The 13,348-nt window shown below is 39.9% G+C and overlaps 1 protein-coding gene across 1 annotated transcript in view; it reads left to right on the top strand.

Annotated features, from left to right (window-relative positions):
• Window positions 1-9,234, top strand: part of LOC124039755 (nuclear receptor-binding protein 2-like) — a 55,144-nt gene extending 45,910 nt beyond the window's left edge. The window contains exons 10-17 of the mRNA XM_046356080.1: window positions 4,665-4,760; window positions 4,965-5,097; window positions 5,422-5,575; window positions 5,765-5,900; window positions 7,799-7,852; window positions 8,050-8,113; window positions 8,208-8,263; window positions 8,368-9,234. Of these exons, the coding sequence (XP_046212036.1) occupies window positions 4,665-4,760; window positions 4,965-5,097; window positions 5,422-5,575; window positions 5,765-5,900; window positions 7,799-7,852; window positions 8,050-8,113; window positions 8,208-8,263; window positions 8,368-8,454 (780 nt within the window). The 3' untranslated portion in view covers window positions 8,455-9,234. The remainder of the gene's footprint in view (window positions 1-4,664; window positions 4,761-4,964; window positions 5,098-5,421; window positions 5,576-5,764; window positions 5,901-7,798; window positions 7,853-8,049; window positions 8,114-8,207; window positions 8,264-8,367) is intronic.
• Window positions 9,235-13,348: the final 4,114 nt, after the last annotated feature.

The raw sequence follows: 13,348 nt of genomic DNA, 5'->3' as shown, positions 1-13,348 counted from the left end.
AATTAGAAACTATAACTGTTTGGGCATAGACCTGGAAAGTATGACAGAACTTTGCAAGCTATCTTTGCAGTAGATTGCAACTCCTCCCCCTTTGGCAGTTCTATATTGACAGAAAATGTTGTAGTTGGTTATGGAAATTTCAGATTTTTTGGTGGCCTTCCTAAGCCAGAATTCAGACACGGCAAGGACATCGGGGTTGGCGGAATGTGCTAAGGCAGTGAGTAAAACAAACTTAGGGAGGAGGCTTCTGATGTTAACATGAAGCTGGATCCAGGGGCAGACAGAAGGTCATACACAGGGGTCCAAAACGGCAATAGTATAGGCAGGGAAAAGGCTACTAACGTCGTCCGGGAGATCAGGCAATAGGTTGATAACAGGAAACTGGATAGGCTAAAGTACAGGCAGGCAAAATGCGTCGTTAGTGAGGCAGGAAAAAACAATCATACACAGGGAGAGTAAATTTTGGGGAAAAACAGAGCTCTGAATAGAAGTGTGTCACAAAACAAATAATACCTCACAATGTTGGGGTGCAGAGAACTGAACTAAATAGTGTGTGATAATGACATATAGATGTGTGAACAGGAGATCAGAGTTCAGGTGATTGGGATCTGGAAAGTGAGCTGAATTCAGGGGATCTATGTGTTTGAGTGTGTGAGTTGGAAGCAGACATTACAACTAGACAGGACTTGAAACACCATAATAGTGTTTTCAATTTTTTGGGGTAGTGCTCCCGGCCCCCTGGCACACAACACTTGATTAAGTGGTGTTACAACACACCATGTAATGTTTCAAGACATCTCAGGATGATGTGTTTCAATACTCCAGGAAAGTTAAGGTTTCATCTCCTTGAAGTTGGTGGCAGTTCAGTTGCCACTAGCTTTGGTGTTACAAAGCACTTCATTTTAAAAGTATAGTAGAGCCTAATAGTGCATTTTTTATAGCTACAGAATATCTCACCACCATGCATTTCAATCTCCCCTCTCTCCTTCATTCCTTTCTCCAGCGTGCAGAGAGAGGGGAGGTCAACAGTTTAATGAAATATGTTTTGTTGCGAAAACATCAATGTTCCCGAACAGATTTCACTTGGTTTTCCAAATGAAGCACTGGCTAGCTGCAGGAACAGGGTTGGAGAGACCATGGCATACAGAGTTTGGGCAGAATATCACCTGTCATGCAGTGAGAGGCTGCATGCTCTTCAAACAGTGGTTTATGCATGTGGTGAAATAACCGGAGAAGCCAACCAGCCAGATTGAAAAACGACCAGCGGGAAAGCAGCCTCCACTCGCTATCCTATATTAGTAAAGACAATATTAAAGTGAGATAAGAACGGCGTGTTTAGCCTGAGGCAAGGAACAGAGCGCAAGCTTTTTTTTGCTACGTTCTCAAGTCATCAATAGCCTATAGTCGCATCATGTAGGTCATATATGTTTTGATTTCTAAGATATTCTAAGGTTTGTATCATTCACAACTAAAGTTGACAAATAAATTCTAAATCTTGCGTATAGGACCTGTTTCAAATGATCACTTTTATGCTCAACATAGCCACTTCATATGCACACTCACTCCAGAATGGAACCAATATCTTTTCTATTTTATTTAGTTAATGACTCAAAAAACGTTTAAATCCCCTTGGATTGATGAGGAATTGATAAATGCTATGGTTTAGAGAGGTGAGGCAAAGGATATGGCAAATGAGTCTGGCTGTGCAACCGATTGGCAGTCGTACTGCAAATGTGACTAAACTGAATAAAAAGAAGAAACTATACTACGAAACAAAAATAAATAATCTAAAGAATGGCACTAAAAATCTTTGGAGCACTTTAAATTACATTTTGGGAGAAAAGGAAAACTCAGCTCCATCGTTCATTGAATCAGGTGGCTCATTCATCACAAAACCAACTGATATTGCAAACTACTTCAATTATTTTTTCACTTGTAGGATTACCAAACTTAGGCATTACATGCCAGCAACAAACTCTGACACTACACATCAAGTATATCTGACAAAATTATGAAAGACAAGCATTTTAATTTTGAATTCCATAAAGTGAGAGTGGAAGAGGTAAAAATGATTGTTGTCTATCAACAATGACAAGCCACCCGGGGTCTGACAACTTGGATGGAAAATTACTGAGGATAATAGTGGATGATATTGCCACATCTTCAATTTAAGCCTACTAGAAATTGTTTGCCCTCAGGCCCAGAGGGAAGCAAAAGTCATTCCGCTAAGAATAGTAAAGCCCCCTTTCCTGTCTCAAATAGCCATCCAATCATCCTGTTATCAACCCTTCGTAAACTTTTGGTAGAAATTGTGTTTGACCAGATACAATGCTAATTTACAGTAAACAAATTGACAACAGACTTTCAGCACGCTTTTAGGGAAGGACACTCGATAACCACAGCACTTACACAAATGACTGATGATTGACTGAGAGAAATGTATGATAAAAAGATTGTGTGGGCTGTTTTGTTAGACTTTATCGATAATAGTCTGCTGATGGAAAATCGTATGTGTTATGGCTTTACACCCCCTGCTATATTGTGGATAAAGAGTTACCTGTCCATCAGAACACAAAGGGTGTTCTTTAATGGAAGCATCTCCACATAATCCAGGTAGAATCACGAATTCCCCGGGGCAGCTGTCTAGGCCCCTTACTTTTTGAGTAAAGCCAGTGTGTCTATGTATGAAGAAGACTCAACACTATACACGTCAGCTACTACAGCGAGGGAAATGACTGAAACACTTAACAAAGAGCTGCAGTTAGTTTCAGAATGGGTGGCAAGGAATAAGTATGTATGAAGAAGACTCAACACTATACACGTCAGCTACTACAGCGAGGGAAATGACTGAAACACTTAACAAAGAGCTGCAGTTAGTTTCAGAATGGGTGGCAAGGAATAAGTTATATAAAAAATATAACAAACTAAAAGCAATGAATTTGGGACAAATCATTCACTAAACCTCAACTAAATCTTGTAATGAATAATGTGGAAATTGAGCAAGTTGAGGTGACTAAACAGCTTGGAGTAACCCTGGATTGTATACTGTCATGGTCAAAACATATTGATACAAGAGTATCTTTTCATTTGATTGAACTTTTATTTAACTGCGCAAGTCAGTTCAGAACAAATTCTTATTTACAATGGCAACTACCGCAGGCCAAACCCATACAACGCTGGGCCAATTGTGCACCGCCCTATGGGACTCCCAATCACAGCCGGATTTAATGCAGCCTGGATATGAACCAGGGACTGCAGTGACACCTCTTGCACTGAGATGCAGTGCCTTAGAGCGCTGCGCCACTCGGCAGCTAAGATGGGGAGAAGTCTCTCCATAATAAAGCAATGCTCTGCCTTAACAGCACTATCAACAAGGCAGGTCCTACAGGCCCTAGTTTTGTTTTACCTGGACTACTGTTCAGTCATGTGGTCAGGTTCCACAAAGAGGGGATTAGGAAAATTGCAATTGGCTCAGAACAGGGCAGCACGGCTGGCCCCTGGATGTACACAGAGAGCTAACATTAATAATATGCATGTCAATCTCAACTGGCTCAAAGTAAAGTACAGATTTACTTCATCATTACTTGTATTTCTGAGAGGTATTGACATGTTGCACCGAGCTGTCTGTTTGAACTACTGGCACACAGCTCCGGCACCCATTCATACCCCACGATATATGCCACCAGGTCTCTTCACAGTCCCCAAGTCCAGAACAGACTATGGGAGGCACACAGTACTACACAGAGTCATGACTACATGGAACTCTATTCCACATCAAGCAACTCATGCAAGCTTTAAAATTATATTTCAAAAACAGGTAAAATACACCTTATGGAACAGCGGGGACTGTGAAGAGACACATGCATACACACACACAATAACATACGCACTATACACACACATGAATTTTGTGTTGTAGATATGTGGTAGTAGAGTAGTGGCCTGAGGGCACACAATTGATGTGTTGTGAAATCTGTTGTGAATGTATTGTAATGTTCAATAAATTGTATAACTGTCTTAATTTTGCTGGACCCCAGGAAGACTAGCTGCTGCCTTAACAGCAGCTAATGGGGATTATAATAAATACTAATATCATAATGTTTCTATATACCTGCCTAAAATGAATAATGCATTTATTGTGATGGTGTATATTAAATTGATTTATTCTACTTTTTTAAATATAGATGTTCCAAAGGCGCACATCGGCAGCTTGTATGTGGGGAGGGCAGGAGATGCTTAACGTGTTTATGTTCATTAACGGCCAATTACCATGAGCCCGGCAGTCTTTGGCGTGACAATAACCAGCTGACATTTCATGACCGCCACAGCCCTAATTGCATTGTCCTCTTTGTATCAAATCAAATCAAAATATATTTGTCACATGCGCCGAATACAACAGGTGTAGTAGACCTTAGAGTGAAAGGCTTACTTACAAGCCCTTAACCAACAATGCAGTTTTAAGAAAAATAAGAGTTAAGAAAAGTATTTCCTAAATAAACTCAAGTAAAACATTGAAGTTGTGGTCATATGTTCACATGCCCTATCTCAGTCTAATAGATGACACAGACTGTATACCAGCACACACCCAGAGGCCCTCACACCAAGGAGACCACATGAATATACCCATGTTCATTTCTTAATGGAATCTCTGTATTTACTTATAGATGGCTGTCCTGGAAATACAGGCTAATGGAGATGCTGTTGTGTCCAAGGAGGCCATCACCAACGCAGGCCAGTCTCTGGAGGATCCCCTCATGAGAGTCAGTCTCACTCATGTTTCCATCCATGGCCCAAATATAGCAAAGCATCAAAATTGGCCAATGTGCAAAAAACATTTGATTAAAACCCACACCGTATGAAATCAAGTTTATTGAATGTACATTTTCAAGGATCCCAACACACAAATTAAACCCTAACTAATACACTACATAGCTCTGACCTTTGACCTCCCCTCCCTCTTGCAGGAGTTTACTCAGTCGTGTGTGCGTCACGAGGCCAAGCAGCGTCCCACAGCCCACGACCTGCTCTTCCACCGCGTGCTGTTTGAGGTTCACTCCCTCAAGCTACTGGCTGCCCACTGCCTCATCAGTAACCAGTGTGAGTGTCTCCATCTCTGAAGCCCCCCATGCACATGGCATGCAATCTGTGGATTGACAACTGCCAATTTTTTGACAGAGAGTGGCATGATGGCACAAACAAAATGCAAACCAGGCTAGCCATTTGTGTGGGAGAGAGAAAATGTTTCCACATCTTATTTCCTTTTTGTTATGGGACAGCTGAAAAATACTGAAATCCTTCATTGGATTTTGTGTGATTTCTTTGAACGTCTGTTGGAAGTGGAAACGTTTTTTGATTCGATTTGCTATATGCCAAACTGGTGTGGCATCCAGGTAACACTCCCTTACCCATCTCTCTTTGCAGACTTGCTGCCAGAGAACTGTGTGGAGGAGAAGACCAAGTCCTTTGACCCCAACGGTCTCATGGCAGAAATCAAACATGGCAACCGGCCTGGCGTTCAGCTCAAGTATTCCCATGTGTCTCCTTTGGAGCTGGACAAGTTCCTGGAGGACGTCAAGTAAGGGCTAATTCCATTCACCCATTGGGCTCTGGTCATAAGTAGTGCACTATTATAGCGAATATGGTGCAATTTAGGATGCAGCCTTAAAGAGCTGCCTTGGTCATTGCCTCTTATGGGCTTTGTGTAGGGTGTCATTAAGAAATGGCCTTGTGGCCCCTGACATCATTCTGACTCATCCCTCTTTAGGAATGGGATATACCCCCTCATGAACTTTGCATCGTCGCGGCCCCACCCCGTCCCCCGGGCCCTATCCCTGTCCCACGAACAGGTGGAGACGGCGAAGTCCCCCACCCCTGAGCCCCAAGAGACAGAGAGCAGAAAGGTGTGTGTCTGTCTGTCTTTCTATTTGTTTGTGTGTGTTAAGCCCTATTTGGACAGTTCGTGTAACGTAATTACGTAATAATTATAAAAAAGGTGTTGCTCATGATTTGAGCAAGAAAAAAATGTGATTCAATAAATTGAACGAAGTGCTGCGCATAGCCTATATATGAAGGCCCTATGTATCAACTTTCACAGTGAATGCTTTTATTTATATGTTTTGTGCGTATTAATTTAATATTGCCGATGTAAAAAAATAAAATAATAATAATGTAACCCTTGCTGTTAATAGATGGCAAAGCAGCCTACAGCTTACCTAAACTTCTGGAAATGATAAGTTCACGTTCTCATTCAACGCCTTAAAACGCATCTCAAGTGCAATTGCACCGTTTAGCTCACGTCTGAAGGATGGGGGGCATTTCGGATGTCTATTGTGGAATTCATTTATGATCACACTTCCTCAATTCAAATATTACGCCGACATGATATCAAAGAGGGTTTGGTGTGGTTTGAGTTGTCAGTGTAGACCTGTTATCGCCTGGACTTGTTGAAATATTATCACGCCTAGAAAAAAATAACGATGTTTGGAAAAAACGAATCCTGTCTGAATCGTACTCTGGAATAATGGATGTTCTGGGGTAATAATTACATAATCAATGTTCTCTAGTAATACTAGTCTCGTGCCAATATACAATTCCGGACAGAATAACCTACTGTTTTTCAGCGAACTCCAAGGTCCTCTCATAATACTAGTTCCGTGCGTATCGACATCTTTGTGTTTACCGAGACATTACAGCGTTTGACAGGTACTGCTGGAAGTTTGAGCAAGAAAACATAGAATTAATGCTTAAACGAAGTGCTGCATATATTTCATATGAATGGCCTGCATTTAGCAACTTTCACAGTGAATTATTGTGTCTATACATTTTGTGCCATAGAATTCAAGTTGAACATCGCCAGATGTGTCAGTTTAAGTAGGCCTAAATGTGGAATAAAAAAAACGTGTGCCTATAATCTTAATTAATTCAACCCTGGCTGTTGATGAATTAGGCAACAGATGACAAAGCAGGGCATTCCTGTATTCCCGTATTCCCCACTGAGCTAACCTTTTAGGAAATAGCAAGTTTATCATCCATAAAATCATATCAAGCAAATACTGTCCAGACGCTCAAATTTTTATTGGGAGGGACGTCTACCGTGGATCGCTAAAATAATCATTATAATTACACTTGAAATATTATGAGGACACCTACAGTAAAATAAGAATATGTTCTTAACTGACTTGCCTGGTTAAATAAAGGTTAAAAAAAATAAAAATAAATTAAAAACAGTACCGGTCAAACGTTTGGACACACCTACTCATTCAAGAGTTTCTTTATTTTTTACCATGTTCTACATTGTAGAATAATAGGGAAGACCTCAGAACTATGAAAGAACACATATGGAATCATGTATTAACTATAAAAGTGTTAAACAAATCTAAATATATTGTATATTTTAGATTATTCAAAGTAGCCACTGTTTGCCTTGATGACAGATTTGCACACTCTTGAAAAACCCTGGTATGAGTGGGTTCGTCAAAACCCTTTGACTGCTACTGTATATATTTGGCAGCTAAGCACAAGTTATAATTGTAGTTTATTATCGTCTAGACATGATGATGAAATATCTTCATGTCTAGAATATAAAAACCTCCACTCCAGGCTTCCATCGAAGACTCAATTGAATGAAAAAGAAAATAAAGAATCCTGTGCAATCTTCCTCTGAAATAATGCACATGCTGAGATAATGATTACATAACCGACGTCTGTAATAATACTAGTCCCGGGCTTTAAAGAGAATAGTGCATGTTAAAGTACGCTGATCACTCTAACTGATGGTTGGTCTGATGGTGTGTTGCAGGTGATTCAGATGCACTGTAACTTGGAGTCAAATGAAGAAGGGACCAAAACTCATGTGAGTTTGACTATAGTCTTCTTTTAAATAATGGTGTCAATGTGTACAACCCCCCATGTCACGTGGCCTTTTGGAGTTACTATAACATGACATAACATCACTATTTTTTTTAAATGCATTCTGATCCTCATTGCATTTGGGGGATAAGCATATTCTGTGTTGACAAAATATATTCCTCTATCCTGTCCTCTCCTTAGCTCTCTCTGTTTCTTAAGATGGACGACAAGCTCCATCGACAACTTAGCTGTGACATTCTTCCGAGTGAGTTCTAATGGACACTTTCATATCCATTATTATGTTTTGTTTTTTTACATATCGTGGTATGAGGCTGAACTATTTTGTATGAATCTTTCAGCTGACAGCTCCAAAGACCTTGCCAATGAACTTGTTCATTACGCCTTCATAAGTGAGGTAGGTATCCTTGTCGCCTAATGTTATTGCAAACGGCCATAGTCATTTGCAATAACCTGTAATGATCTAACCTCTAACCTCAAACCCTGTGTAACCCCATGCAGGAGGACTGTGGGAAGCTGGCAGGGTTCCTTGAGGACGCGCTCACCAGACACCAGGGCAAAGCGCTGGCCTCTGGGATCACACAGTGAGAAGGGGCCTCTCCGGAAGCTGGCCTGCAGAGAGGGGCCTCGAGCATTGACCACTCAAACAGAGCAAGACAGGGGCTAGAAGGCAGGATGACTCAGCCAGGATCACAGGGACTGGCTCCAGTGAGGGTTTGAAGGGTTGAGCCTGATGAGTGGTGATTGGGACTGGGCCTGATGATTGGTGGATCATCCCAAAGAGGGCTAGGATAGGCCAGGACTGAGAGGGACTGAAAGCATCTCCGGTTGGATGACTCAGAGGCATCATGGCTTGTTAAATCCATTTGAATTCAATCACTTTTTGACAACACCCCTTTTGATTTGAACAAAATCTGCCATACATATTTGCCCATTGTAGAAGTGCTCCGAAAGTGACATTCAAGTGATAAAAGTGCTCAAAGTTGACTGATTTTGCAAACTCCACCATACCATGAGACATCCATGTCTTCATCACTGGAAAATATAATCAGTTGAGATTTAGATAATTTAAAATGCATACAAACATGGTTGTCAAATATTTTATAATTTCTGGCAAAAATATAAAAACATTATACAAATGTTTTATTTTTTACCTTTAACGTCAATTATCTTTTCACATATGTTGTAACTTAGACCCTATTTTACATCATCTAAGGTTTTGTGTTATGCCCGCCATTGGTTGAGACACAACATGCTCTTGAATAAATCAAAATCATATACAGATATTTAGCAGATGTTATTGCGGGTGTAGTGAAATGCTTGTGTTCCTAGCTCCAACAGTGCAGTAGTATCTAACGATTCACAACAATGCACACAAATCTAAAAGTAAAAGAATGGAATTAAGTAATATAAATATTAGGACGAGCAATGTCGGAGTGGCATTAACTAAAATACAGTAGAATGGAATATATACATATGTAAACATGATTAAAGTGACTAGTGTGCCATTATTAAAGTGACCAGTGATTCCATGTCTATGTACATAGGGCAGCAGCCTCTAAGGTACAGGGTGAGTGTCATGTTTTGGCAGAAAAATGTACTAAAATGGGAATAAAATGAAAATGTCAACTTTCAAATGGTACCACAAAGATCATCAGAGAATGTTAACTTGAATGGGAATATTTGTTGTTTTAAATCTTTCTGAAAATCTGTTCTTTCTGACCACTTCTTCCATGGGCAAACGTGTATGGAAAGTTTTGTTTAAATCAAGAGATGCTGTCAAAAAGTGATTGAATTCAAATGGTTTTACCCGGCTGGGTTCAGCTATCCCACAATGCAGTGGAAGATTGATAAGTCCCCTGCCTAAAAGGGCTGTAATGCATTAAGATGTAATCATCCATAATGCCACTACTGTACTGTACTGCCAGTGGAGATGTTTCCAATGATGAATGGATGTAGTGCATTCAAGACAAACCAATAAAACAGCTATGTTTTTATGTTATTTTACAGTCTTCTAATTAATAGTTGATAACTCCAGAAATGTACATTTGGAAGTTGTTTTTGGAAAATAATCTATACAACATTTTTTTTATTTTAAATAAATAGTTTTATAAGCCCAAGCAATACCTACCATAGAAATGTCTAGCTCTTAGAGAGCAAACTTGATGACAAAGATGAGAACCGTCCGACATGCATGGTTAACATGCTGACACTTAAGTTAACTTCATTCTTTTTGCTTAGTTCTATGAACAATATTAGCGTTGCACAGACCTTTTTCTGTTGACGTTTTAATGGTGTATAATGGTCTTCAAAACACACTCGCAGCGCATTCTAACAGTGCTTTGCTAGCCTGAATGAATCTCCGTGCATTTAGTAGTAACGAGCAATGAGATGATGCCTCTCTTTTAGCCTGTAGTGCTCTTAAGGGTTTTCCCTGTGAAAGTGTTCTGTAAGCCAAAGACTTGCAAAGTGCCTGTGATGGCAACCCACAATGTACAAATCCCATAATACAAAACACACAGCAACATAACACAACTTCAGAAATGACAAAAACTCCTGACAGTCAACGATTCAGTCTATTGGGTTGGTGTCAACAGAATGCTATACTTTTCATTTATTCTGAAAACCAGCTTGTGAATGTGTTGAGGGGCCACAGCTTGTACCCTAGCAATGTCTAAATCCATTCTAGAAAATGGATCAGCTAAACACAGAATATAGTCCACGCCGATTGAGCCATTTGAGAACGCAATTTTGAATGGAGGGTTTTGTTGAATAGTGAAGGGTTTCAAATAAATAAAACCCAGAATATATTTTTTGGAAAGCAATTAATTACTGTTCCACTGAACGATATAACTACTACAGTACACAACACACAAAAAAGCATTATATACTTCTGGAGGTTGAAGCTGAATTCTGCGTAAGTGTCCACAGATGTCCGATGCATTCTAAAGCAATCAAAAGTCAATAATAAATCTATCGCAGTGGGATTTAGTAATTTATTGATTGCTTTAAAGTAAAAAATATATATATTAAAAACAACTTTTCTTAATCTTGAACAGCATACACTGAGTGTACAAAACAATAGGAGCACCTTCCTAATATTGAGTTGCACCCCCCTTTGCCCCTTAGAACTGCCTCAATTCGTTGGGACATGGATTCTACAAGGTGTCGAAAGCGTTCCACAGGGATGCTGGCCCATGTTGACTCCAAAGCTTCCCAGAGTTGTGTCAAGTTGGCTGGATCTCCCTTGGGTGGTGGACCATTCTTGACACACATGGGAAGCTGTTGAGTGTAAAAAACGCAGCAGTGTTGCAGTTCTTAACACACTTAAACCAGTGCACCTGGCACATACTACCATACCCCTGTTCAAAGGCACTTAAATCTTTTCTCTTGCCCATTCACCCTCTGAATGGCAGGCCCACATACACAATCCATGTCTCAGTTGTCTCAAGGCTTAAAAATCCTTCTTTAACCTGTCTCCTCCCCTTTATCTACACTGATTGAAGTGGATTTAACAGGTGACATCAATAAAGGATCATAACTTCCATCTGGATTCACCTGGTCAGTCTCTCATGGTGTTCCTATTGTTTTGTACACTCAGTGTATATTCTTCAGTATCTGCATCTGTTAACAATATGACGTTTTAGTTCTTATGCTATCTGTAAATCTCTGGTCCTATTACAATTACACTCCTGTATAGATGTTGCATAATATGCTCATTGCTCTTAAAATGTCAAGCCTTTTATCAGCTAATCTCTTGGGGAAAGCGCTTCTCCCAGTCATTTATCTGTAGGATATGGTGTACATAAATATGTGTCGGTGTCTGTTCAAAGGTGTTTCCCTTGAACAGAAGTATGAATGCTCGGAGTGGTGCTACTGTTGTCTAGTAGTCTGCAATGCATGTCTTAATAATAGCTCCAAACTGTTCAGACACTTCTTTTCCAAGATTGCCTTAGTCATTGACGGAGCTCCATTGACTGACTCCGGGGGGGGGGGGGGGGGCTGATCAAGAAAAATGAATGTTCAGACTAAGCAAAGCCCATTCATCCATTAGTCTTTTTCCGTAGCGATCACTTCTTTCTCCCGAGTCTGGATTCTGTTGTATGTCGGCTCTGTATTGTACTGGACGTGTTCTACTCATCCTTCTGTAAAAATATTGTTCTGCAATGAATGACAATAAAACAATGTGATGTCACATCTTGGTGAGACTGGGTTTACAGAGGCTTTTCTAATGTTATTGAATCTTGGGGTCCTGACTTATTAAAACACTTTCACTTAAAGTTAGAATCCTTGTTGCTCAATTTTTGGACTTATAAATTAATGATATATACACATTGATTCTTGAAGAATATAGCTTAAATGCCGTGTGAGCTTAGTTTAACTGTCGTACCCCATCAGAACCCAAAATACAAGCGTATTTTACTCCAATATTAATAAACAATGTAAATGTAAACAAATACTGTAAGGCCTCAAAACATGCTTAAACCCATAGCCATATATATTTGGCTCCTGTTAAAACGTTTTTTTTTATATCATGGATGGTCAGACCGAGGCAACTATACCTCTAAGTCTATGAATTTGAGAGTTAGCATTTCTTCAGGCCCATCCCTCAGCTTTTTAGCAAAACTGAGGTGGGGTCAATGCTTTGTTATTGTTTAAACTACGGATTCAAGCTTTAATCTGTCTTGAATATGACAACAACAACAAATCAGCAGCACTACACTGTGTAATTCAAAGCACCTGGCTACTTTTGTCAAAGAAAATGGGCAAAAAAAACATTAAACAAAACCTAGCTACCCTGAACTGTGCATGAACATCATCGGCCCGGTTTCCCAAAAGCATCTTAAGGCTAAACCCTCTGACAGACAGCGCCTGTGGACAGGGTGGGATGGTCAGTGGTGCTCAGTGGAAGCTGCTAAACCAGCCGAGGCAGAGAAAATAGGATTCTGCTCTATTTTTCAAGCCCATTGTTGACCAATCATATTAGAAAACGTAGCCTGCGTGGTGAGACATCAGAACATACGTCCAACAGCAGGACCAGCTAACTTGCCCACTAGCCTAGGAACTTATGCCACGTTCAAGTACGAGTCAGAACTAGAAAACTGACATTTCATATGCCTAGTGGCAGTGATGGAAAAAAGTACCCAAATGTCATACTTGAGTAAAAGTCTAGATACCTTAATAGAAAGTTTCTCAAGTAAAAGTGAAAGTCACCCAGGACAATACTACTTCAGTAAAAGTCTAAAAGTATTTGCTTCTAAATATACTTATCAAAAGTAAATGTAATTGCTAAAATATACTTAAGTATCAAAAGTAGAAATCATTTCAAATTCCAAAGCAGATAGCACCATTTTCTTGTTTTGAATATGTATGGATAGCTCACAGCCGAAGACATAACATTTTTATATACAGTGCCTTCGGAAAGTATTTAGACCCCTTGGCTTTTTCCACATTTTGTTAGGTTATTCAGACCCTTTACTCA

This window comes from Oncorhynchus gorbuscha, linkage group LG07 (assembly GCF_021184085.1).
Source record: "Oncorhynchus gorbuscha isolate QuinsamMale2020 ecotype Even-year linkage group LG07, OgorEven_v1.0, whole genome shotgun sequence".
NCBI lineage: Eukaryota > Metazoa > Chordata > Actinopteri > Salmoniformes > Salmonidae > Oncorhynchus > Oncorhynchus gorbuscha.
This window is presented reverse-complemented; position numbering and strand designations above follow the sequence as displayed.